This window comes from Rhinolophus ferrumequinum, chromosome 7 (genome assembly GCF_004115265.2).
Source record: "Rhinolophus ferrumequinum isolate MPI-CBG mRhiFer1 chromosome 7, mRhiFer1_v1.p, whole genome shotgun sequence".
NCBI lineage: Eukaryota > Metazoa > Chordata > Mammalia > Chiroptera > Rhinolophidae > Rhinolophus > Rhinolophus ferrumequinum.
The window spans coordinates 89530134-89557466 of NC_046290.1; the positions used below are offsets into that span (position 1 = coordinate 89530134).

Consider the following 27333-nt stretch of genomic DNA (forward strand, 5'->3'; position numbering starts at 1 on the left):
TGACAAGCTCAGTCCTCGGGGAAGGGGGAAATTAAGTGCAGCCAGGACTCAGATTCTATTTGAATAATTGATAGGGGAGACAACATTTGCCCAGCAAGCTTATGTGTTTGGCTTCCTTGAGATGTTAGTATTGCTGTAACTGTCAATATTCCTGTTACCACTAGAGTTTATTGAGCCTCCGTGGGTTTAATTGCAGGAAAACAGCAGCCTTAGGACAGAGCTGTCAGGAAAGTGGCTGTTGGACTGGGTTTCAGGACCAAGATATTATGGTCTCTTCAACCAGAACAATGCCAATTACTTGCAAAATGGATTGTGCCGATATCTAGCACAAACAGCAGGCTTGGAGCCAAATTGCTGTGCTCCACCTCATCTCCCATACTGAAATGAGAAGAGCTCCATATTTACAGCAATAGAGTATTCAAAGTCAAATGGGAGCCATGCACTTCCAAGAAGGCTCTAAAATAAGGCCCAGAGATGACGGACATCTCTGTACTATATAGGAGATGGAAAACCCAAAGGTTTGGGCTTCTCATCTGCTCCCTCGGCACTCTGTGCTCAATGGAAGGATCTGAAAGGCTCTTTGCTCTTTGCCTTTCCAGCGGGTCCACATGGCACAGTGAGAAACAGAAATTCATGGGTACATGGAGCTTCTACCCATTACCTGAATGCATGAAGCCCCTAGTTCTGAATGGATAGAACACCCCCTTCCACCAGGCAATGCCCCAGGGGATGTGTGCTCCTTAGCAAGGAGAGACTAGATGCCCTTGTAGGGAGTTCTCATATAGCTCAGGAGTCCCCTGGTCAAGGCCAGCCACTGACAGCAAAGGCTGAGCCTGGAAGATCAGCCCACCTGAGTAGAAGAAGCTCCAGGGGTCAGGGAGGCTCAGTGTAGCCAGCAATGCAAGACGTGTAAGAGAAGGTCACAGCCTGGCAGAGCAGCTGGGAAGTCCTGGTTTGTGGGCAAAGCCCAGAGGTAAGGTAACTTAGACAGGAAAACTGCAAATGCCCAAGAAAACAGATGATGGGCCTCCACCTGGGAAATCCCTAGGATCAGGGATGTCCCAGGACTCCATGCACGTCATCAGTACAAGAATGGAAGCACTAGGAGATGGGAAATTGGTCCTGGGAACCAAGAGGAGGCAGAGCTGTAGTTAGAAGTTCTAGCTGTGGTACCTGAGAGAGGGAGGCTGGGCCTGAAACATAACCACTGGCATTTGCCGCCCTCCAGGTGGGTTACAACATCACAGGCTGGCTGGAGAAGAACAAAGACCCCCTGAATGAAACAGTGGTGGGCTTGTTCCAGAAATCTACCCTGGCGATCCTCGCCCTTCTCTTCAAAGAAGAGGAGGCTCCAGGTATGGCTGACCCTTTGTTGTGTCCACTCTCCCTGTGCTAATGCTCTTTAATGGTCAAAATGGAAAGAAAGAAACAAAGCTTTTTTATTCAACTTTTGTTGAAGGAATGAATGAATTATGAATGAATGAATGAATGAACGAATGCCATGACATGACATGACATGTTTGAGGTATGCCATGGAGCATATTGTGATAGAGGGATATAGATATATCCTGCGAGCTTCCATCAACTGAATTGATCACTGGGCTCTTATCACCTCTAGGTGGAAAAACACTGCTTTGGAAAAGTTGACACCCGAAAGCTCTGTGCTTATTTTCTGCTCCCTGCTCTCCTCTGTCCGAAGCCAATGCCAAGCCTAGCCCTACCTCATACCCAGTCGAGGTCATAGCCCATAGGGGAACTCCCTAGGCAGGAGCTGCCCAATGGCGCTGCCATTCAGCCGAGCGAGAACTGCGAATCTCTTTTGGCTCGGAGACATTTTCACCACCGACATGCAATTCCACCAGATGGTCTGAGGGCTCTTCCTCCTTCCCAGGCAATGGGAGCAGTTTGTCACCTTGTGCCAGCCCTGAGTCAAAGGGCTATACACACTTCAGGGAGCACAGCACTCCTTTTGGCAATTATGCCACCGCCAGTCCATTCACCCACTCCCTGGTAGATCTCATTTTCCTGGTGGGAGGGCCCCACCTCAACTAGCCCCCTCAAAAGCCTTTTTAAAACCAGAGAATGCATATCCTTGAGTCAGAGCACTTGATGGGGCTGCCTGCCACCCATGCTGGTGCTGATGTGAAACATGCTTGTTTCTCCCTCAGCTGGAAGCAAGAAGCAGAAGAGGGGCTCCTCCTTCATGACGGTCTCCAACTTCTACAGGGTGAGTAGAGGCTGCCCCAGAGGCCACATTGCGTCCAACCTTCCCTTTCAGTGGTATGGTGGTCTAGCTGCCACCTCACAGTCCAGGATGGGATGATTTCATTTCTATGCCTATGGTTGCTTCTTTCATTTGAGGAGTCTGTTTCCTTCTGAAGGAGTCGCAGAACCACAGGACCACAGGGAAGAAAAGACCCTTAGCAATGATCCAGTCCAATTGTGTTGTCTAAAACCCAGAGAGTGATGGGACTTGCCCAGCATGACAAATGGAGATATCAGTGCCTACAATCTTGTGCTCTAGAGTTGGGTGACAGGTCTGGGCTGGTCACAATGTCCACAAAGTTTGGGCATTACTGGAAACATGTTCTGAAGTGCAGAAGTACAGCCAACGGAGAAATGTTGCATGACGAAAAATTTTGATACTTCCCAAGGATCCAGCTGTCCTAAGGCAGCGTGGGTCACCTCATTGGAGGTATCCAAGCAGAGGAGGAGGGACATCTAGTAGAGAGGGTATCAACGGGCAGAGGTTTGTCCACACAGGCATTATGGTTCCTTCTAGTACCAAGATTCTACGATGACCCAGCACTGAATCAGAAGGGGGTCCTGCTGCTTGTAAGCCACGTCACGTTGGGCAAGTCACTGGACCTCCAAAAGCAATGCTATCCAACAGAACTTTATACAATGACAAAAATATTCTCTTTCTTCCAATGTGGCAGCCACTAGTCATATGTGGCTAGTAAGTACTTGAAAAGTGGCTGGTGTGACTGAAGAACTGAATTTTAATTCAAATGTAATTAATTAAACTCTAAATAAATGGCTCTCCTGAGTGTGAATGTCCTGCAATACTAACACCGAGCTTTATTCATTCTTTCTTTTTCTTTTTCCTCCATCCCCAGGAGCAGTTGAACAAGCTGATGACCACCCTCCATAGCACCGCCCCCCATTTTGTCCGCTGTATTGTCCCCAATGAGTTCAAGCAATCAGGTACATCATGGGGACATGTCTCCCTCCTGGAAGTCCTCAGGATCTATGAAGCTGGTGTTTGCTCCAAATTAAGTCCACTTTCAATCACAAGGGATGATTGGGGCAAAGCAGGACATAAAGGAATCCACAACAATAGATCATCCAAAGTTTGTGTTTTAGTTGCTTTGTACAGCCAGAAGTCACACTCAGGGCAGCCTTTGGGTCTTGACCGAGTTGTGGGAGACCGGGGACGCCTGGGCAGTGACAGGAGGAGACTGGAAGTGATGATGTGGATGAGCAGTTCAGCCCCCTTGAGTGGCAGGGAGTGGCGTGTCCCACCACAGGGGCGTGACTCCCCATCCTGCGCCCTCCCTCTTGGCAGGTGTGGTGGATGCCCATCTGATCATGCACCAGCTGGCTTGCAATGGAGTCCTGGAAGGTATCCGTATTTGCAGGAAGGGCTTCCCAAACAGGCTGCAATACCCAGAGTTCAAACAGAGGTGGGTAACGTCTTCCTGATACCTTAAATAAAGTTCTGAGTTTCCAGGGATTGACTACTGATAACTATTGTCCCATTGGAGCAGACACAATGGGTGTGATGATGGCTGCTGGAGCCTGCTTTGTTATTTGGCAGGCTACAAAGCATCAGAAATCAATGCGTCCCCAGGAGCAGCCCTCAATCAATGACTGAGGACAGTTGGCGTATAAATACTTCAGCTCCCTCACCCTTCTGGTGGGCTGACTCTGAAGTGTGCCCTGTACTGCCTCTCAGATAGCAGTGTTCTGGTAAATGTTTAACAACGGGTTCTCCAGGTTGTTTGGTTTTCTTTTAAAAAAAAAAGGAAGCCCTGATTTGTAGTGTCTTCCTATTTCCACGGTGTAAATCCTCCCACCATGGCTGATTTCAAGCCACCAATGTGGCATCACTGAAGGTGGAGTTGGGAAGAGGTGCACACAATTGCCTTTCGCGAGCCAGTGGGAGCGGGTTCCAGCACACCCCTGCAGTCCTCTCAGGACTAAAACCCATTGCCTGTTGTGATAACTGGCTTGATAACATGCCTTTTAGTGGCTTCCTGCCCCACTTCCCAATTCTGCCACCTCCCAAATAAACTGCTCGCACTTGAATTCTGGTCTCAGGGTTTGCTTCTGGAGGAACCCACACGAAGGTCCCCATCTCAGGGGTTTGTTTACTTCTACCCACGCCCTCCTTGCTAGACCATGTAGCCACAGATTGATGGAATAGGAAAAGTCACCTAAAGTCATCTTGTCCGAGCCATCTGAAGTCCCTAATTGGGGAAGGACTTGTCCAAGATCACAAAGGGGGCTGCTGACAGGTCAGGAAAAGAGGCGGTTCTCCTCTGCCTGGCAGAAAAGATCAGGAGAATCAAACTCAAGAAAGATTTTGGTGTCTTCATTTCCAGAAACGTCTGCCCCCTAAACCCCGGATCCATACCCACGTCCACTCCCCAAGTCTCCTGTCAGTCCCAGCCCTCTTCCTGCTGTGGTATCTGTAAAAAAAGTCTATTCCCTGACTGGAGGGCCATGTCAAAGGTCAAGGGATAACTGCGTGGATGAGCTTCCATGCCGCCAGCTTGGGGATGATGATGACTGTTGTCATCCCTCTCCCAACAGGTACCAAGTGCTGAACCCCAACGTGATTCCTCAGGGGTTCGTAGACAACAAGAAGGCCTCAGAGCTGCTGCTTGGGTCCATTGGCCTGGATGCAAATGAATACAAAATCGGACATACCAAGGTAGGGTCTTCCAGTTGGGCTCCCTCCCTATACCTCTCAGTCTTGTCTTAAGAAGATGGGCTGCAGGGTGTGAATTCCAGCTCTGCCGTTGGCCAGTTGCCCACCTTGGGCAAGCCCCTCAGCTAACGAGAGCCTCAGTTTCCTATTCTGAAAAAGCAGGGCTCATAAGGCCAGTCTCAGGGGATTTGGGGGTGATTAGCAGTAACGTACATGAGAATCCAGCTCAGAGTGGTACTCAATAAATGGTAGAATATTTCTTAGGGTTGTATGAACCCCAGCTTCTAAGAATAAAAGGAGCCAATCAGAATCAAGGTCCTGAATTTGACCAGGGCTCGGCCGTCCATGAGTGGTTAGGGTTTTCAGGGTAAGCACCACAATCCCAGCCCACTGACACCGGCAGCCCCAGCCCTGAGCTGGCACATAAGTCAGGGTTGACTCAGATGGAGTGGCCACCTAACCCATGGGGTCTGGGCTGCCCTTTTTCTGTCCCACTTCCTGGCCCCATAGAGTCCTGTCCAGATTATAAGGGCAGCCTGGCTGACAACACAAGGTGTCCATCTGTAGCTACCCAACCAGACTGCAGCCCAACATGACAGCCACGGTGACACGGGAGGCACACTGGCTTTGCAGTCAGGAGTGTCAGCTTCAAAGCCTGCCTCTGTAGAGCCCAAAGCAAGTCACTTGCCTCTCCAGGTCTCATGGATAGCACAGGCGGGTGCAGCTTCTCCACAGACCTGATGTGGCCTGATGCAGGTGGAAGCTCCAGCATGCGTGGACATCCATGGAGTCTGGTCTCTTGACCAATATTCATGGAATGCCTCTTCTGTGCTAGGCATTGTTCTCAGCTCTAGGGTAACTGCAATAAACAGAACAGGCGTCCCTAACTCCCTGGAGCTTGCTTTGTAGCAGTGGATATTAGCAGAATTATAACACGGCTCTAGAATCTGCCAGAACTGGTAGCTTTGGCCTCCTTCACAGTTAATATGTGCTGGGTGTAGCTAAATTGCCTTACAGGAACACTTCAGGTTTTGTCACAGAATCATTGACTACTTGAGCTGGAGAGAACCTCAGAGACCAGCTCCTTCCCCCATCCTACCTTTGACAGACGAAACTTAAGGAAGCCGGGAGGAGGGGTGGAGGCGACACACCCAATTTCATAGAATTCGGTGGGACAGAGCAGGCCTCAGGCCCTATGACCGCTGGTCATTCGGCAGGAAAACAGGGCTATTGTCACTAGCATGACGCAGTCAGACACTGCTACCGCCTGGGCAAACAGACATCTTGCTATTATTCAAGGGCTTCATTGGTCACCTCGGGTCCAGGGAAAGGCCCGGGGCTGCTGGGGGTAGCTTTGCTCCCTGAGGACCAGGCAGGCTCTGGTGGCTGGGGCAGACCAGAGAACAGGGTGATTCCGCCTGTAAACTAAGGCCTTATCCCCAGGGTTGGTTCATGGGGGCTCGCCCCACCCAGCCACGTGCTTGCCTCCACTGGCCCTCAAAGACCAAATCTCAACACCAATTATTTTGAAGCATCAGATATTTTACCCCATGATGGCTAGCTCCCTGGGTTGGTTTGTTTGTTTGTTTGTTTGTAGGGGGGGAGCCAGGAGAGGGAGTGTTCTTTTCCATTCTTTTCCTGTCAGTATCCATAGCATCCACGTAAAGGATTTCGTTGGGGGCTGTGCTCCCTGCCCCCATGTGTAGGAGCCCAGACTCTCGGATCTGGGAGGACTCAGGCTCCTGCACTCTCACTGGACAGGAGGAGAGTGACTTGACCGAGGTCACATTGAAATTCAAGGCAGGCTGACGCCAGGTTCACAACTCCTGGCTCTTATGAGTTTTAGTCATGTCCTAATAGAAGCCCATGAAAAGATGTTACAGTTTGAAACACACTAATAAAGTTACCACCCATAAGCCCACTTAAAAACCAAGAACTTAACCTTTGCATGTCTTTCCTTTCTTTCCCACCTTCAGGGGCAACCCTTGTCCAGAATGTTACCCATCTCTTTGCCTTTTTATGGTTTTATCACATACATATATGGCCCCAGGTTTTGCCTAGTTTGAGCTTCATGAAAGTATCATACTTGATATACTGTTCTGTGACATGCTTTTATCCCTTAATCGTATTTCTAAGATTCATCCTTGTTGGTTGGTACATGACATCTATTCATTGTCACTGTCATGTCATACTGCCTCAAGTAGCCACACCACAATTATCCTTTCAATGCTACTATGAACATCCTTGCTCTCCTATGTAGGAGTGCACTCCTATGTCTGGAGACAGAGCAAAGTTCTCAGCCTTGACTATACATTAGAATCATCTGGGAGGATTTTAAAACACCAATGCCTGAGCCCCACCCCAGAAATTGTTTGAAATCACCTATGCCCAGGCATCAGCTTTCCAAAGCCCTCCAGGCATGGGCAATGTGCAGCCAGGGTTGCGATATATGCTGAGGCAGCCGGCTACCTGTTGCAGGGTGTACAAACGTCCACCCTGGCGGCTGGGCAATCACCACAGCAGTGAAGAGTATAACGATCTCTCACATTTCACTCAGAGCTTCCCAGTTTACGGACTTTTCCACCTGTTGTCTCATTTAATCTTATAGCAACCCTCTAAGGAAGGGATCAACTTTCTAAGAACCGGGATGTGAAGAGATACATCCAAGGTGACCGTGCTAGTAAGTGCAAGGCCAAGGTTGGAGCCTATAGGAGAATCGAAGGACAACAGGAAATAGACATTGAGGCGACAGTGGCCCTGCTATTAGAGGTGTCCAGGCTGGGGCAAGCTGTTTCCGAGAGGCCTCAAACACCAGCACCAGATTGTGTCTCTGAACTCTTGAGAACTCTTCTGAACCTCTGGTGCTTTGATTTTAAACGCGCCCCGCAAGTGGCTGCCATAGGTGACAGCTGGGCTCTCTTCAGATGAGGTGTGTCTTTCCCCCAGGTGTTCTTCCGAGCAGGCATCCTGGCCAAGCTTGAGGACATGCGGGATGATCGTCTGGCTAAAATCATGACGATGCTACAGTGTCGGCTCCGGGGTTTCCTCATGAGGGTTGAGTTCAAGAAGATGCTGGAACGAAGGTAGCACATATACTAACACTAAGTGGGCAGGACCACTAAAGCCACACATGTCCACACAGAATGACAAGGGACCCTGCAACACACAGTGGTCAGCTCCCTTACAACATGGTGCGGGGAGATGAAGGCAGGGTGCCGATGTCTTTGCTGGCCCAGCGAACCCTGTTTGGGTCCTATATTCGTTTCCTGAGGCTGCCATAACAAAACTCACAAACTCAGTGCCTTCAAACAACAGAAACTTATTTTCTCACAGTTCTGGAGGCCAACAGTCTGAAATCAAGGTGTTGGCAGCCCATGCTTCCTCCAAAGGCTGTAGAGGAGGATCCTTTCTTGCCTCTTCCAGTCCTGGTAGCCCCAAGCATTGCTTGGCATATGGCTGCATCACTCTAATCTCTGCCTCGGTCTTCATAGACCTTCTCTCTGTGTCTGTGTCTTCCCATCAACTTCCTTCTTCTTACAAGGACACCAGTCATCTTGGGTTAGGGCCCCACCCTACTCCAGTATGACCTCATCTTAACCTAAATCATTACGTCTGCAAAGACCCTATTTCCAAATAAGGTCATATTCACAGGGGCTGGGGGCTAGGACTTCAGCATATCTTTGGGGAGGGGACACAATTCAACTCACAGCAGGGACCACCTAATATAAACCCTTCTCTCTACAACATACAAGCCACTTTCACAGCCTTCTCCTTCCTTAATCCATATGATGATACTGTGAGACGAGTGTGGGAGGGCCAGCATCCCCATTTTACAGATGTGGAAACTGAGGTCAGAGGGGTTAAGGAACTGGGCCAGATTCCTGTGGAACGAGTCAGGATTAGAACCCAGAAATCCTCATTCCAAACCCCTGCACTCAGAATCCTGGTTTTCAGCCATCTCCCTAAAACAGTCATTAGAAAATAGCTCAGGCTGCCCCGGCTGGCCTGTGGCTGACTCTGGCTCTTTGTGCTCATAGTATTAGTAATAATAACCGGGATGAATAAATAACAACCGTCATGAGGTCCTGATATCCCGCAGCAGGCCCTCTGTGACCCTAGCCGAAGGCAGGGACACCAGTTGGGGGCTGAGTGGTGGGACAGCACCCCAGTCCAGCCCAGGGTTTTGGTGCACAGGAGATCCGTAAATGACAATGGAATGAAGCTGCAAGGAACAAGGAGGGGTGCGTTCCCAAGATGGCGGATGGATGGGATTTAGTGACTAAGGGGTGATTTCTGGTGAGGGAGTGGATGGAGGGAGGGGGTGGGATGCAAAAAGAAATGAGTGGTTTGTCTCGGGCTTGTGCTGTCTGGGAGGAATAGTTCCATTAGGAAGGCCAGGCCCTGACGCCTGCATCTTAATCCATGCAACCCCGGGTTCTCTTTTGCAGAATTGGCCTGAAAGTCATCCAGCGGAACACACGCAAGTTCCTGGAGCTGCGTTTCTGGGGCTGGTGGAAGCTCTACAACAAGGTGAGGCCCGAGGGGCCAGGCAACCAGCACTGCTGCTGGGGGCCACAGTCCTGGGCAGACGGAGGTGCTTCTTGCGGGTGGGAAGCCACAGGATGCTGCAGGAACAGTTTAAAACTGAAAGCACCTTGGAGACAAAGGAGAAGTCTAGCCTCCTTCCAGACAGGGGCTAATTCCTCCCTGAGAAAAATCATAGTGTGTCTTCCCACCTTTCATCTCACCCCTCAAAATAAAATCCACTTAGAATGGAGAGAGCCCCAAAAGTGTGCTTGGTTATCAGCGCCTCGTCCCTGGAGGTTGAGGCACCTTCAACTCCTTTAGTGCAGTCCTTGGCTTTAGAGCTGGAGTGACCTCAGGAAATAATTTCCTAGGTTCTTCCGAGACAGCAGTGACGGCTGTGTGAGTCAGTCAGGTGGTGCATCCCAGCTGCCCTCAGCCCCGCAGGAGGCCATGAACCATGCTACTGCAGGTCCAATCACACTAGGTCATGGCGTCCCACCTGGGGCCCCCATCATGAGGGAACACGCCACTGGGCACCAGAGGAAGCCAGATGCAGGGCTGCCACATTCAGGAGACGGGAGAATGGTTACCTCGAGGGGCAGCCATGTGGAGGATTAGGACAGGCTCCAGTTCATCTCTGGTGGCCCTGAGCCCCCCACAGCTCATGCAGCAGCTTCTTTCCCCTCCTGCAGGAAAGAACTTTCTAACAATCAGAGCTGGCCACAAATTTGAAGGGAGTAAGTTCTGCATCCCCAAAGGTGCCCCACACAGGCCAGACCCTTAAGGGCCTGAGGTTGCAGAAGGTTCTAGATGAGCATTTCTCAAATTTCAGTCATCACCAGCATTTCCCCACCTATTCTATGACTGATCTTTTTGCTTTGTATCAACTCACTTTTTTATGTTGAAATTTTTATTTTAAAAGGAAACTTCATATCTTTAACCCACTTTAATTTCATCCTAAACAAATGTTATCCATAAGATTATGGATTTGAGAAGTTCTACTTCATTAAAAAATTTTTTTCAAAATTATTTATTAAATTATTATTTTGTTAGAAATTATTTTTATTATTCTTAGAAATTATTTTTACAGTAACTATGTATAACAATGAAATTAAACAGTTTCTATGCAATTCTTGAATCCATCTTACCTGCCCCCTTGGTACACATATTACCCTTTGGGAAGTCCCAGATCAACAGCCTTTAAGATCCTTTTGAGCAGGAAACAAGTGGCCACAGATGACAAGGAGACAGAGCCTGGAAACTTCCCTGCTCTTTACGAGAAAGTAAAACTTCACTAATTAAATATGGCAGGGCAAGGTCCTATCCCAATGAGAAAAACGTAAAATATAAATCCTTTACTCTTAGTATATTAACTAAGCTCTAATCTTACTTAACTAAGCCAAATTGGGTGAGTCAATGGGGGAAAAAAAAAACACTTTTTAGTAGGCTTTCACTGAATAAAAAGTGTTGTATAGTTGCAAGTTGTGGTGCTTACTATATATAACCTTTTTATGCAAATTTTGCCATTTCAGAGAATAGACACAAGAGAGACATAGAGACAGTAAAAGAGAAACAGAAAAATGGAGACAGAGAGAGAAATAGAGAGATACAGAGAGAAAAAGGCAGAGGTAGACAGGAAGAGAGAGAGACAGACACAGAGAGATAGAGATAGAAATAGATGAGAGAGAGAGAGAGAGAGAGAGAGAGACAGAGAGACAGAGAGACAGAGAGGACTCATTGAGGGAGAAAGGCAAGGAAAACAGAGTTGTGAATGTAGCCAGGGCTCCGAGCACACACAACTTACAGAACAGATGCAAGCACTGGGTGCAGCTAGATGCTGAGAACCATCTGACTTTGTGTCTCCCGGGATCAAAGAGCATCCTAAGGTTGGATCCTAAGCAAGGATGAGCCTTCTCTGTGGAGGTCAGATGCTTCACGGCCTCTGTGGAGAAGGGCTCCCCAGAGCTGCAGCAAGAGCTGCTTGCCACCTCAGTGGGGATGTGAGACCCAGTCTGAAGCAGAGCCCCCACAGCCCACCTCCTGGCCCTCGGCAAAGCCCATCCCCCTAACACTCTCTGGTGTTGCTGGTCATCCAGGTGAAGCCACTTCTGAATGTGGCACGGCAAGAGGAGGAGATGAAGGCCAAGGAGGAAGAGCTGAGGAACGCCATGTCCAAGACACAAGAGCTGTTAAATAAGGTCAAGGAAATGGAGGAGAAGACGGCCACGCTCAGCCAGGAGAAGAACGACCTCACCATCCAGCTGCAGGCCGTATGTGGGGAGGGATGGGAGCTGGGGGCCTTGGCAACTGTCTAGACCCCCAGGGTCACTGTGAGTCAGACCTAGGGATGGAGGGAGGGTGAGCTTCCAGACCACGGGGAATTCCCAGCCTTCTTTTTTCTTCATTGTAATGTCACCCTTTACGCAACTACAAAAAAGTCTCTATCAAATTCTTGTTTGCCCATAGCAGGAGGCTGGGCACGCACATACATGCTGGGTCTAAGGGGACTGTCCAGACCTGGGGCTACGAGACATGGCGGGAGGAGCGCCCCCACAGTGAGCCTGGCTCTGCCGAGGGCCGTCAGGAACTAGCTCTCTTTCCTTTGTCTCCTTTCCTTTCCTGTCAAGTGCAAACAGCACAGGGAGAACAAATGACCTGGTTTCCATGGGTGCCTGATTCAATGGCCCCCATCCCTGCATTCCAATGTGACAACTGCGGTCACTGCCGTGACCCTTCTGGTTCACAAAGGATCCTTCTCGGATTTGACCCTCTCAACCACCCCTTAAGATGCCCAATTTTCATGTGTATCCTACAGGGTAAAAAACTTAGTTTGACCAACATTTAGAGACTTGATCAAGGTCTCAAGCCCATCAGTAGAAAACCCACGACGGGAGGGGTCTGATTCCATCCTGGGTCCTTCCTACTCTGCCACAGCTGTGTCTGCGAGGCGTTTGCACTGTCTGCGCATTTTCCCCAAGCTGTCTCTGACATCATTTCTCCACATCCTCTCGATACCCCTGAGAGGTTGCTCAAGCTGCGATCCTTGTTTTGTGTTTGGGGAGACTGAAGCTGAGCGAGACCACAGTAATAAAAGACTCTTCCATTTATAGAAGCACCTAGTGTGCTCCATCCCTTTGCACCTCACGGTGATCATTTCCCTTATTTTGCCGACAAATAAATGAATTTTCAGTAAAGTTATGCCGTGAACCAAAAGTCACACAGCTGGTCCAGTTTTCTGACTCTGTGGCCAGTTGCTGTCTTACACCACTAACCCCATCTCGGGGAGACCCCAGTGGACACCCAGGTTGTCCCTTCTCTGCCACTTACTGCCTGTGTGACTTCTGACAGCTCCGTTTCTGCTGAAACCTTAAGATGCATCTGATTACCTGGGGTCTCGTTAAAATGCAGATTCAGATGTAGCAGGTCTCACATCAGGCCTGAGATTTTGCATCCTAACCAGCTCACAGGTGCTACTGCTGCTGCTGCTGTTCTGGGGCCCACACTCCTAGACTACACTTTGTCACACACATCACAGAGGGGCTCAGAGCTAGCCCAGCCCTCTGTCCAACCCCAGCACACTTTTGTTTGGGGCCCATCAGCCTGAAGACTGTCCGCCATCTTGGTCCCTTGCAGGGGCTGGACTCCTGCCTTTGACTGGGGCTCTTTCTTCCATCAGGAGCGAGAGAACCTGATGGATGCCGAGGAGCGCCTGACCCAGATGATGAAGACCAAAATGGACCTGGAGAGCCAGATCTCTGACATGCGGGAGCGGCTGGAGGAAGAGGAGGGCACGGCTGCCTCTCTGAGCGCCACCAAGCGCAAGCTGGAGGGGGAGCTGAGTGACCTGAAGCGTGACCTAGAGGGCCTTGAGACCACACTGGCCAAGACGGAGAAGGAGAAGCAGGTGAGGAGGTCCTGGGCCCAACCACGCTCCTCTCAGGGCCAGAGAACCCCCAGCCTGTTCATCGTGCAGGGGCCACACACGAAGTTGCCATAGCAGTGCTTCCAGGACCCTAGTCAGCAGCCACATGGGGCTATTTTAACTTCATTCAGTACAATTTAAAATATGGTTCCTCAATTAACCTAGCCGCATTTCGAGTGCTCCCACGTTGGACAGAGCAGACTGAGAAGATGTCCACTGTTGCAGAAAGTTCTAGACAGAGCAGCTGACTAAGGGACTGGGAGCTTTTACCATTATAGTGACATCCAGACTCAGGCCTGACTGGTTCTCCTCAAGCCTGGGATTCCAGGCATCTACACTAGCCTGCTGCCCACTCAGCCTCCGCATCCCTGGGCCCCTCCAGAGTGTTCTGCAGCACCATGTCCACCCTTCCTCCCTTCCCAGAGAGGCAACACTCAGTATGGTGGAGCCACCTGTCACTGCTGGATTTTTGCCCAAACAGCTGCTGCCCCTACGAGAGGGAGCCCCTGGCTCCTGATACCATCTGGCTGGCCCTTGGCCCCAAAGCCTCCTTCCTACCCTTGCACTTGGGTGGGATCCGTGAACAAGGGAAGATGGATGCTGCCTAAACCCACACCTCTCTAGCTCTGATGTGCACACAAACCATCGAGATCCTTATAAGACACAGATTCTGGATCAGCAGGTGTAGCAGGACCCCAGGATCTACGTTTCTAACACACTCTCAGTCAATGCCACAGCTGACAACCAAGGACAAGGCTTTAAGTAGCAACGTCCTGAACTGGTGGCTCTTGCTGCTCCCCTCACCCCTAAGATTCTGACTTGGTTGTTTGGGGTGTGCCCTGGGTGTTGGCATTTCTCAGGCTCCCAGATGACTCTAGAGTAGAGCCAGGCCAAGGACCCTTTCTCAAAACAAGTGCCTCCCCCTCCTGTCCTCCCACCAGAGGGTGTTCCCAGCCTTAAAGCCCTGGCTCTCCCCTTCCCTGGTTTCCAGGCCCTGGATCACAAGGTCCGCACCCTTACTGGAGACCTTTCTCTCCGCGAAGACTCCATTGCCAAGCTCCAGAAGGAGAAGCGGGCCCTGGAGGAGCTGCACCAGGTAGGCACCACCTGCTTCTCCCCTTGGCAGAGCAGGTAGAGCTCAGAGATGGGAGACCCTGTTTCAAATCCCAGCTTTGCCACCCTTCTGGTAGGGGCTCTTAGGGAAGTCGCAGACTCTCCCTAAAGCTCAATTCATTTGTCAGTGAATGAGCATGGTCACATCTTGATGCCTTCCTTCCAGATTTGTTGTAAGTGGAGTCACTATATGATTTGTCACCCAAACTAGAACACTTTAAGAGTGAGAGGGGGACAGCAGGCAGGAGTTAGGATGGTCCCCAGCGTCATAAGGATGAAATGGGATATACGAACGTATCCTGTGAGCTCTGAAACACCAGTGAACCCTGATACATCACGGAAACAAAAGGCATGAGCTCTTGAGGTCATAGGGAGACCCACCAAGTCTTACAGGCTCAGGCTCCAAAATGCACAGCCAGCCAGTGCTGACCAGCCACCAGTGCTGCCTGTGGCACGGGGTACTTCCGAGCTCTGGGAACACAGATGCAAAGAGTGTGTTGAAGCCCAGGCCTGGCCAGTGGAGCCTCATCCCTGTTTGCTGACACCATGAATCCACAGCCCGGCCCCTGAACTGCCTCTGGAAATGCCTCCCGTACACCATGACTCGCAACCATATCAAACCCAGAGCTTCCTTTTATAACAAACATGGCCAGTTCTCACGATAAAGTCACCACACGCACTGAATTAGCAAATACTAAACCTCTGCTCCTAGGGGAAAGTTAGAGTTCGGCTCCTACAAGCTTCCGGTCACAACATTTTTGTCAACCAATCAATACATAATACATATAATTCCGATCAATACGTGACGTTGTTTCATATGTGTTTCTGTTTAAAGGCACCTTTTCTAGTACACATTGTTGATTCCCTAAGATTGAACTCACGCTCAGCAGCACTGTATCTCATGCCTGAACAAAGCTTATCTCATACACACATTTTCTCTGTAAGGCACACCAAAGCCTTCTTGTACTTAGGGTCACTGGACGACACTGTGCTTGGGTACCATTTTATACAGTGAAATCACCAACTAAAAACACAAACATGTAAAAACATGGCAGTAAATAGACTGTGAAAAGGACACTTGTTTGCAGGCTGAGCTGAAACAAGAAGGCAGAGCATCCTCTCACTCGATCTCAGCTGAAAACCAGGCAACTCAAATTTTTCACCACTCTGCGCAAGTCCACAAATGGCCATGAAAGCACCACAAGTATTGATTTGGGGATTACAAATAAATTTTAGCAAGTAGGTAAATTGGCAAAAAGGTAATCCCCAAATGATGAGAGCTGACTGTAATTTGGAAGGCCCTCTTACTCTCCTGAAATAAAAATTCTAATGATATAACTAATACATAACTTCAAAAAAATCAATGGCGTGCCCTTCAATATAAAGGAGAAATGAATGAAAAGTCATTTATAATAAATAATGGGGCTGTCAGTGTGTAAAATCTCAGGCAGATAGACTAGAAGTTGTCTGCCCGAGCCTGTCTATAACGGCTGCAAACAGGCACGGAAGGGTTTGAGTTATAGGTAAAGTGGTAGTGGGTCCTAGGTTCAGAGAAGGATAAATGGTTGTTTTACCTACATGAATACCTGGGTGGGACCTCACGTGTGTGGACTGCAGAATTATTCTTCACGGTGTCGGACTGTCCAGAGAAAGACAAGATGTCCAGCACCCCTGGAACCACTCACTTAGTGCCAGTGGGGGCCCCCAATCATTGTGACAACCAGAAGTCCTCCACAGATTTCCATGTGCCCTGTAGAGAACCAGAGAACCGCTACTGACCTGAGCGCCCCCCTGCGGCTGACGGGTGCTCGGGTCTGCCCCAGCCTCACCCAGCACCCAGGAGCGGGTGCTCAGTAGCTGTTCACTAACAACAACTCACGTCAGCTCAGAAGTGATAGCAGAGAGCCAGGTCTGTTGGGGTGCTCCTGCAGGCCTGGGGGGACATACGTGTGTTATCTTTCCCTCCAGAAAACCCTCGATGACCTGCAAGCCGAGGAGGACAAAGTGAACCACCTGACCAAGAGCAACAGCAAGCTCAACACCCAGATCCACGAGGTAAGGCCTCAGGACTGGGCCAATTCTGCAGCTGGAGGGCCAGGTCCATCCGGGGCACTGGGTCCTCAGACGGATTTGGGGAACTGGACTGACACATCCCCTGGGGAAGTGAGAGCTTTTCTGATGTCAAAACTAAGGAACCAGTCTGGTTCCTTACTGCACTGTGCCTGACACTACGCCCCGCTCTCCTTTCTCTGGCTCTTCTTGTCTCTGCAGCTGGAGGATAACTGGGAGCAGGAAAAGAAAATCCGGGCAGAGGTAGAAAAGGCTCGTCGGAAAGCGGAGAGTGACTTGAAGATGACCATTGACAATCTCAACGAGATGGAGCGGTCCAAGCTAGATCTCGAGGAAGTGGTGAAAAAGTATGCCCGTGCCAGCCTGCATTTCTTCCGTAACAATATTAGCAGTATCTAGCACTTCTGGAGGGGTGCCATGCACCGGGCACTGTGCTGAGGGCTTCACATATATTAATGCCTGTCCCCAGAAGCCACTACGTGCCAGGCACTGTACCCAGCATGGAAGACATAGGGAGGAAGGAGGAAGTGCTGCCCTGTCTGCAAGGAGCTCCCAGCCTCACACAAGTCCTGCTGGATGAGGAAAAGGAGACTGTACTAAGCAATGCTTCCACCCCGGAGGGCAGAGTGTTCATAGAAACCTATAACCTGGGATCTCAAAGAACACAAGGGTTTGCAGGAGTATTTTGTCAATATCGCTCTGTCAGTAATGTAGAGGAAAGGTGGAGTGGAGAAAAGTTAGAAGGAGGAAGACACTAGGAACACTATTGCAATGGTCCAGGCATAAACCTGAACTAAGTAAGAGGCAGAGTGGGTGGAGAGAAGGAGTCAGAGAAGGAAATGCTATTAGGGAGTAGAATTTAGACAGTGCGTCTGTGAAGTATATTTTGCTAAGGCAGTTTTGAAGTACCACAGGCTGCCATGAGAGGCGTACGCAGCAAAATCTGCATCTCAGCACGTTTCTTCTGTGGCACACACAAACGGTGCATGTGACCTTACCCTTCCCCCTCATCAGCTTGGTCTCTGGCAACTTAGCTCCTTGACACATGGAACTCACACATCAGAAGGAGACAGCCCTTTGTGAAAAGTTTTTGGAGGAAAATTTTCCCTAAAAAGGCAAAGCATCAATTCCAGAGCCCCTAGAACGTTAGATGCACTAGAGCAGTGATTTCTGTCTGGTTTGTTCACTGATGTGAACCCCAAACAATGTCTGGCACATAGTAGGTATTCAGTAAACATTTGCCAAATTAATAAATGCACGAGTTAATGAATGAGTGAAAGAATAAGTGGATGACAAACCCGTGGCACAGATCCTGGGGCTCTCTAGGGTGAGACCTTCTAGGCTGTCATACCCACAGTCCAGAGGCTGGCGGCACATGGGTTTCAGCAGGATCAAAGCCTCTTCCAGTCGCCCAGGCTCCATTGCCTGGCCAGCTTGCTGGTCTCCCCTCAGAGTGTTCCCTCTGGAGATCAAAGCTTCTCTTGCAGGAGAGATATGGAGATCAATTCTGTCAACTCTAAATATGAGGACGAGCAGTCTCTGAATTCCACTCTGCAGCGGAAACTAAAGGAGCACCAGGTATGTCCAGGACCGAAAAGACTGCATTCGCCTTTTGGGATGCACTTTCCAGCACCCTTTCTTCACATCAGCTGATGAGCTGCTAAGTTTTCCTGAGGAGACAGACTGCCACAGAGTCCTTAGAGACTGACCCATGTCCACCTCACTCAGGGTTAAATTCCAAGTCCTGACAATAGTTACAAGGCCGTCTACAATCTGGCCCCGCCCCCTCCCTCATCACCCATTATTCACATGCTGTCCAGCCCTGCTGGCTCTTTGTTGGGTCTGACACTCCCCAGCCTCCATCCTGCCTCAGGGCCATTGCACATTCCTGCGTCTCTCTGCTTTTGACAGTGTCCATCATATGCTTAGCTCCCTTCCACCATTTCCATTTTAAAAAGCCAAGTGGTTCGGTTTCTAAACTCACACAAGAGACATAATTCCCCCACCCCTTTCATCTGCTTGTTTGTCTGCTAGGCCCGAATCGAGGAGCTGGAGGAAGAACTAGAAGCTGAGAGAGCAATGAGAGCCAAGGTAAATGATATGCTTCTGCCTTTCTTGAGTCAAAGGACTAATGCCAGGTACAATCCAACCATCAGCAGAAACTCCCACTCAGGAGACCAACAGAGAGGAGGGCAGGACATTGTTACAGACGAAATGAATGACTACACCGGCATACTTTTTCACCCCCTCCTCATTTTTTCTTGAGCACCTACTGTGTGCCAGGCACTGTGCTACACGTGCACATTAATTACGACATAAGACGCTACTTGTGGTGTCCAAGTAGCGGCAGGAGGCTAGCTCTGCCTGAGGCAGGTGGTAGAGGAAACATTAAAGTTGACTCGAAAATTGAATTCAACAGGCTAAGGCAGGGAGGAATTTCTAGGTAGAGGGAATGAAATAGTACCTACCTGCCCAGGGACAAAGGTGGAAAAGGAAGAGCAAAGAGTGGAGGAAAAGTTGAGGGCAGGGATCCTACTGGGAATGAGGCCAGAAAACTAGTAAGAAATGAATCAGATGACACCGAAGCTCCAGATTCAGCCAAACTGGGCTGGGAGGTAGAAGGCTCACCAGTGCAGGAAGAAAAACAGACAGCGTCCTTCACTGAGTATGTGGGGTGGCAGGCAGAGTGCAGACCTCCCCAAGTGCAGGCCCCCGGCCTGACAGGCGCCATGCACAAAGAGGGGCTCATGGATGGTTTCCGTATCATTCAATCTCACCCCAGGTGGAGAAACAACGCAGCGACCTGTCCCGGGACCTGGAAGATCTCAGTGACAGGCTGGAAGAGGCTGGGGGAGCCACGTCTGCTCAGGTACAATTCCTTCCTGCCTGCAGAGAGAAAAAAAATGTTGGATGATGAACAGTGGGCTAAAGACCAGTTTATTTTTGCTGAATTCCTTGCGCTACCTTGAGAAGAAACCAATTAGTAATAAAGAGTAGGTGAGAGAGGGGCTGGTTCGTCCACTTCCTTCTGGGGCTCCTTAGTTCAGTGGCACTAATGGAAGCAGGATTTGGATTGGATGCAGAGGGTGGGTGTCCTAAAAATACAATGTGTTAATAGAAAGTTTGAGGCACAGTAAGGCCAGCAGATCAAGAGGGGGTTGTCATTGAAGAGCTACAGTTGACCCTAACAACATGGGTGGGAATTGCATGGGTTCACTTATACGCGAACTTTTTTCAATTGACCACAGTTCAATTGACCCGCACAGTTCAAACCTGAATTATTCAAGGGTCAACTGTATGTTGTGGATCCCAAGAGGAGGGGGCATGCCACGCAGGGCCACCCAGGGAAGCACCAGGGTCAGTCAGCAGGCAGAGGAAGGGGGAATTGTGGGCAAGAGCCGCTATTGTGGTTTCTGATGAAGGAACAAGTGAGGCAGGGGAGCAGGCTCAGGATTGGCTAGTTTCGATAATTTCAGAGGGCTCTGGGGCACAGGGCCCTAGTTTTCTGGTACCTGGCCCTGGGTGATTAGGGCAGGTGGGTAGTGACTGAGAGTAAGAGAGCGAGATTAGTTGGTTTGCATTTGAAATCGAATTGTTTGCTATCTCTAGGAATTAGCTGACCCTTTCAGGGGCTTCATTGACCCTGAATACCAGCATACAGAAAATAAAGACAAGGTTAATATAATGGGGTGACCCCACACTCCAGGAGCACCCCACTAAGAGGAGAGTAGGGGCTGGAATCTGAATGCATCTTCCTCCAACTCACATGACAGACCATGTGACAGACCATGTGGTCTCCAACTCTCATGGAGACCAATAGAAGCGACATGAAACTCTCCTTCTAATTCCATGTAGTCAGCTCTCTTGCACATTCAGATTCTGGGTCAGAGCAGAGAGCAGGAACCTGTACGGTGTCCCTTATCATTTGAAGGCACCCCAGACTCTATGTCCCACTCCCTCACCATCATGGCCCCAGTCCACAACTTGGCCGGTGGGGTGGGGGTGGGGGGGAGTTGTTGCCAAGACCTGAAGCAGGTGCCCAGCTGTGGTCAGATCCTGGAAGGAAACAAAATCATCCCAGGTGGTTTGAATGAAGAGCATTAACAAAGGGACTATGTCTAGCAGGACAGGGACAGTTAAGAGAACAGTGGGGTGGAGAGCAGAAGCCATGGAAAAGGGGCTGCCTGGTAGGTTCCTTCTGGAGGCTCTGAGGGAGAATCTGTTCTAGGCTCTCTGCTGGCTTCTGGTGGCAATCTGTGCTGGTCCTTGCATTTAGTTACCTCGCTCCAGTCTCTGCCTCTGTGGTCACGTGGCCTTCTCTTTGTGTGTCTCTCTGGGTCCAAATTTCCCTCTTCTTATAAAGATAACCAGTCATTAGATTAGGACCCACCCTAATCCAGTATGACATTTTAACTTATTTATATCTGCAAAGACCTTATTCCCAAATAAGGTCCCATGCACAGATATTGGGGTTAAGATTTGAACATATCTTTTTGGGGGGCCATAATTCCACATACAACACTATCTAAACAAATCCTACAGTCAACTCCCCCACAGGCTTAGGGTTGATATTTCAATCAGGACACCTCTTTAGTGGGATGCAGGAATATCAGGGGGCCATTGAGCAGGTGGGCAGTGCCGGTCAGTCCTGCTAAGCCCTGCTTCTCCTCTTCCCCAGATTGAGCAGAACCGCAAGCGGGAGGCTGAACTGCTGAAGCTGCGGCGGGAGCTGGAGGAGGCGGCCCTGCAGAGCGAGGCGACAGCCTCCACATTGCGCAAAAAGCACACGGACTCCATGGCCGAGCTGACGGAGCACGTGGAAAACCTGCAGAGGGTCAAGTCCAAGCTGGAGAAGGACAAGCAGGTCATGAAGGCCGAGATTGATGACCTCAATGCCAGCGTGGAGACTATGCAGAAGTCCAAGGTGAGGGAGGCCCATCCACAGCCACGGGGAGGTGCCCCGGCTTTATGTTAATAGAATATGGTGAGCCATTGGGGGTTTCCAAGGCAGGGACATTCTAGAAGAACTAGAGGGGGTGGCCTGGGAGGCTGCACTAGGGGAACCCAGGTAGGAAGCAGGAGAGCCTGGCCTGGGCCTCCCCATTTCCCCCCTGGGTACCTTCTCCCTGAGCAGACGAATGCCGAGGCCCACGTCCGAAAGCTGGAGGATAACCTAGCAGAAGCCAACGCCAAGGTGGCTGAACTGGAACGAAACCAGGCAGAAATCAACGCCATCAGGACCCGTCTCCAAGGTGAGCTCACTCCTCCCTGCAGCTCCCTAAGGAGCAGTGCATGAGACAGAACAGGTGTCTGCAAGGAAACTGAGGAGTGCCTGATTCCTCCCCCCAGAGATTTCTCGGTCTTGGAAAATTCACATCCGCTGCGATGGGACAAGGAGGTTTTATCCCACCCACTGAGTGTTCCAAGTCGCGTCTTTACAGGATAAAACAGGGAACACTATTCAAAGCATTTTCATATCAGTTCTCTCGGCCACGCTGTGAGATCAGCAGGAAGGGCAGTCATCCTGACGAAACATGACTATCAAACATTTTAAAACATGATCTGCGTATTAGTGTAAAGCAAACATGTGTCACTAATGAGGGAACCAGAAAAAACGGTCACACTGCCGTTGCAGAGCATGAGGGGCTGAGATTTACATAGTCAGCCAGGAAAGGAATGTTTAAGTAACTTTGCTAAGTTGGATGCAAAATGTTAATGTCCTACAAGACAATAATACTGCAGCGTCTGGGTCTGGTTTGGTTTGGTTTCACCAGAAGAATAACTGTGCATCTCTAGGCCAAAACTAATTTGCTTAATCACTAAACAAGTTAACACCTAACTTTGCAGAGACTGGGCTAACATGGTAAATAATAAGTCAAACCAAGGTTCATTTCCTGAGAAAAGATAACGCTCCTTAGGCAGTTAGACAAGGCTCCAGTGTGACACCCGAGAACATGCAGGCATCCTTTGGCCTTATTTCTCACATCCTCAATACTTTTAAAAATCAATATCTCTATTTGACAGATGAGGAAAGTGAAGCTCAGTGAGATAAAGTGACTTACAGAGCAGAACCAGAAACCCTGATCTTCCTCTCTGGCTCTTGGCTGGCCTCTGGTCCCAGCAATCAGTCCACAAATGACAGGAGTATATGTTCTGAGACTGTGACAAATACACTTTACAAAGTAAACACTCTACCCCACTGCTCTCTCCATACTTCTTTGCTGTATCTCCCGCCAGGGTCAGGGCTTCGTTATCTGAATGAAGACCTTTACCCCATATAAGTCACCTGGGTGTTGGCAACCTTTGGGCACTTGCTCTTCTTGTGGGCTAACTTAATTTGGGTGGCTGGCGTGGTGGTCGCCGTGCTCCCCAATCCAGGTCATTCAGCCGTACCGCCATATTTACTGGGTACTTTGGGAGCAGTGCCCTGGGGGAGCTTATAATCAGGCTGGGGGGCCAGTTCTTCATCCAGTACCTCTCCCATTCCTTCTCACCCAGCTGAAAATAGTGAACTGAGCCGGGAATATGAAGAATCCCAGAGCCGGCTCAATCAAATCCTGCGGATAAAGACATCACTGACATCGCAGGTGGATGATTACAAGAGGCAACTGGATGAAGAATCCAAGGTTTGTTTGGGGGTGACAGAGCTGCCTCCTTGAAAAAGTTATAGGTTATGAAGATATAGAAGGAACATGAAAAATATCTGACTCACTACTAAAACTTAACTGCAAAACTGTAGTATGCTGGAGAGGTCCAAGATGGCGGAGTAGATAACCGCTGTGCTGCCTCCTCCTGAGACCGCATTAAAATTACAACTAAATTATGGAACAATCAACCTGGAGAACCATCTGAAGTCTAACTGAACAAAAGTTTTATAACTAAGGATGTAAAGTAGAAACTACATCGAGACTATGGTTTGTGATCATATGGAAAACAAAACAAAACTGTACTATGCTGTACGTATGACTAAGTGAAACTGTGTATCGTTGTGGACAGTAATTGGAAGATAATAAGGAAAACAAACCATGATGGTTAGGCTTATAGAAGTGTGTGTGTTTTCCCCTTTACTTGCTGCACTGTTGATCAAACATTACGTATAATCTAAGTGCTGGCCGTGGGGACCGTGGAGAGACCGGTGGGCCTCTGACCGGCTCGTGTGGTCCCCACAGTCTCGCAGCACAGCCGTGGTGAGTCTTGCCAACACAAAGCACGACCTGGACCTGCTGAAGGAGCAGCTAGAGGAGGAGCAGGGAGGCAAGTCCGAGCTGCAGCGCCTTGTGTCCAAACTCAACACTGAGGTGACCACCTGGAGGACCAAGTACGAGACAGATGCCATCCAGAGGACTGAGGAGCTGGAGGAGACCAAGTGAGTTCACCCTGTGCCAGGAGAGCAGGAAATGCCAAGCGGGTGGGTGGGTACCGGAGGTCTCGCCACTGTCAGCCACAGCTGAGGCCAGGTCCATACCCGGGAAAAGGCAGTTCACAACCTCCTCGTATAAAGGAGGGATGAGTGTCTGGACAGGGGAACCCCCTGCCTACACCGCCAGCCTTCAGGTTCCATCTTCAAGGGTTCTCTTACCTATATTCTCGGCCATAAAGTGCTCAGGCTGAGGAAGGGAAGTCAGGGGCGGGGGCTCCTCCTCTGGGCTGGGCTGCTGTGCCTCCAAAATGCTCAGGAAGCTCCACAGGCCTGGTGGGTCTGGGGCAAGGCCTTTCGGTGATGCTGGGACTACACAGACCACACTCAGTGGCAAACGTCTCCACTCTGCCTTTCCCCAGCTCTGTGGTCCTCAATGTCCTCAAGTCCTTTGAGCTTTCTTCCTCATTCACAAATTAGAGAACTGGACACTCTGCTTTACGGGCCTGAGAAAATGAGTGGACATGTGAATGTGGCTCTGAGCTGCCCTCTTGCATAAGAAAAGGCTGCTTGGATACCCCTGGGCCCACACACCCAAGGAAGCCCTGCGGGTGAACCACCCTGTGCCAGGCAGTGAGTGGACCACAGCCTGCTTGCTGTGCCTTCCCCCCACTGGAATTTGTGGTGACAGGATAGCAAAAAGCACAGTGCCTTCCAGCTGAGACAAGTCTTTTATCTAAAGCTCTTCATCCATTGAGCCTGAATCTGCCTTCTATAGCTTCCACCTCCTGCCCTCCAGCTCTTTTCTATTTTCTACTGACCGCTGCCTGCCCGCCTGCTCCCACCCAAAGGCTCTCTCACTCCCAGGCTAAACCTAAATCTCAATCCCTCACTCCTTCTGCCTGGAACCTCTTCCCCAAGCACCCACGGGGGCCCTCGCCCTCCCCTCCCTCAGGCCTTTGTTCATGTGTCCCTCTCCCTGCTTTATTTTCTCCATAGTGTTTATGCCAGTTTGTTGTGTATTGTCTGTCCCCCACACACACACCCAGATCAGAACTTTCATGACAGCAGAGATCTTAGTCTGTTTTATTCACTGCTATTTCCCTAATGCCTACAGCAATATTTGGCACAGAATAGAAACTATAATTTGTTGAAGGAATGAATGGACAGTGGTTGCTTCCTCTAAACATGTTCCATTTTGTCTGTATCTTTTCCATCGTGACACCAGAGCTCAACGCCACAGCCCTTGCCCCCTGCCCGTGGGCTCCTATGTTTCCTTGATGGGCCCCTCTTACCCTTGTCCACAGGAGGAAACTAGCTGCCAGGCTCCAGGAAGCAGAAGAGGCAGCTGAAGCTGCCCAGGCTCGGGCCGCCTCCCTCGAGAAAAATAAACAGAGACTCCAGGCAGAAGTCGAGGACCTCACCATCGACTTGGAGAAGGTCAGAAGGTCAAATGCGAGGTCCCCGGGCCCACAAAGATCAGGGTGAGACTATCAAATGCCTGGGTTGAGCAGGAAGAAACAGTGGCCCATGAGGATGGAGGGTTTGTACACAGGCCCACTGGACACAGGCTCCTGCCTGAATATGTGTTTATATATACTCATAATTCTGAGATATTAACACTCAACAAGCCACCATTTAAAGAGGTCCGTGACCAGGATGAAACTTACTAGTCCCAGGAAGTCAACATATTATCCCTGCTCCCTTTTCTCTCACACAAACCATATCCCACACACTTTGTGTGGCTAAATATGCCTATCTGAATCCCTGGTTCAGACTGATTTCCCAGTCTCCAGCCAAATTATGTAAGAGTCCCACTGGCACACACCAACCTGGTCTTGATCTAAACAGGACCATTGCTTCGTGCCAGCTGTGAGGGTCACTCAGGCAGAAGGTCACATCGATGGGAGAGGTTTCGGGGGGGAAATCCTAAAACCCTAAAAGGTTTTGCTCCTCCCAAATTAAGAAATTAAGCTGACATTTACAAAATCTAATATTGCAGAGCCACAGATACATAGTTGCCGGGGAGTTATGAAAAAGATGAAAGGTCTATGAAAAAATAATGTCTAAGAATAATCAGCTTTGATCCACAAGAAAAATAATACCAAACCCATCTCTGAGTTGGATAATGATGCATAATGTATGTTAGTATCCTATAGAGAAATACGTTATGGGGAGTTACGTGAATGTCACAAATCTGGAAAGGATGTTGTGGCCCAGATTGCTCATTTTACACCTAAGAAAATTCTAGGCTGGGAAGACAAGATGGACTGCGAAAGGTCACACCTCTAGTAGTCAAAGTTTGAGAACTGGAGTGTAGCTCTCTCCTGACTCCCTATTCTCCATTTGTGCCATAAATGTTGAATTATGTCCTAATTCCCAAGAAGTCCGTAGTCGCCAGAGTCACTGCATTGGAGAAGAAAGGAAGGGAGGGGGCAGAAGGCAGGGAAAGGAGCAGGAAAGTCAGACCCCCGGAGACCATCCCCACCTGTCCCTAGGCCAATGCTGCAGCTGCTGCCCTGGACAAGAAGCAGCGGCTCTTTGACAAGATGCTGGCTGAGTGGCAGCAGAAGTGCGAGGAGCTGCAGGTAGAGGTAGACAGTTCACAGAAGGAATGCCGCATGTACATGACAGAGAGCTTCAAGATCAAGACCGCCTACGAGGAGTCCCTGGAGCACCTTGAGTCAGTGAAGAAGGAGAACAAGACCCTGCAGGGTGAGCCCGAGGGCAGGCGGGTGGGCCCGCAGGGACAAAGAACAGCTAGGGCTCCCTTCCTCCTCCACATCGTGGGTTTGAGCACCTGGCACATAGTAGGTGCACAATAAATGTTTATTGATCGGCTGGCAAGCACTTTGTAGAAGCACTTGAGCACTCAGCAACGTAATTTTAGGCAGGGGAGTTACTTAAACTTTCTGTGCCTCAGTTTCCTCATCTGTAAAATAGGGAAATAATACTGCCTTCCTTGTAAGGTTGTTGCGTCAATGAAATAAAATGTGTAAAGTCTTCACTTTGTAGAATAAGGGCTTGATAAATAAGGGCTCAATAGATTTTACTTGAGCCCTTATATCTGTCCTATGTAAATAATATACATACGCATATCTATTTCTCACACATAGGGGTCTCGGGCTGGAATTTGCGACCCGGAGGGCGGGACAGGGCATGTGTCTCTGAGAAAGGAAGGCCTCACATATGGATCTGATAGGCCCTGGGAGGCCCTGAGCACTGGCCTTAAAGCTACTCTGTGCTTGCTCCGTCTTCTCTGGGCCTCGGCCTCTCATCTGTGAAACGAGGAGCTTGAACCCCCCACCGGAGCCTGATGCTCCACGACTCTCCTACTTGGAGTATATTGCTTCTCTTGTGATCCAGTGAGGCTCGGAGTGCCTGCTTCCGGCCCCGATGGAGGAATGT

At 49.7% G+C, this 27333-nt stretch overlaps 1 protein-coding gene across 1 annotated transcript in view; it reads left to right on the forward strand.

The window, feature by feature from the left end:
• The window catches only part of LOC117024825 (myosin-16), a 57789-nt gene that overhangs the window by 17219 nt on the left and 13237 nt on the right, over window positions 1–27333 (forward strand). Inside the window, exons 15-35 of the mRNA XM_033110416.1 lie at window positions 1229–1355; window positions 2169–2227; window positions 3120–3207; window positions 3569–3686; window positions 4819–4939; window positions 7883–8019; window positions 9385–9466; window positions 11560–11733; window positions 13140–13367; window positions 14377–14481; window positions 16467–16553; window positions 16770–16915; window positions 18056–18146; window positions 18603–18659; window positions 19351–19437; window positions 21247–21492; window positions 21703–21820; window positions 23067–23194; window positions 23738–23934; window positions 25233–25365; window positions 26424–26640. Coding sequence (XP_032966307.1) covers window positions 1229–1355; window positions 2169–2227; window positions 3120–3207; window positions 3569–3686; window positions 4819–4939; window positions 7883–8019; window positions 9385–9466; window positions 11560–11733; window positions 13140–13367; window positions 14377–14481; window positions 16467–16553; window positions 16770–16915; window positions 18056–18146; window positions 18603–18659; window positions 19351–19437; window positions 21247–21492; window positions 21703–21820; window positions 23067–23194; window positions 23738–23934; window positions 25233–25365; window positions 26424–26640 — 2746 coding nt within the window. The remainder of the gene's footprint in view (window positions 1–1228; window positions 1356–2168; window positions 2228–3119; window positions 3208–3568; window positions 3687–4818; window positions 4940–7882; window positions 8020–9384; window positions 9467–11559; window positions 11734–13139; window positions 13368–14376; window positions 14482–16466; window positions 16554–16769; window positions 16916–18055; window positions 18147–18602; window positions 18660–19350; window positions 19438–21246; window positions 21493–21702; window positions 21821–23066; window positions 23195–23737; window positions 23935–25232; window positions 25366–26423; window positions 26641–27333) is intronic.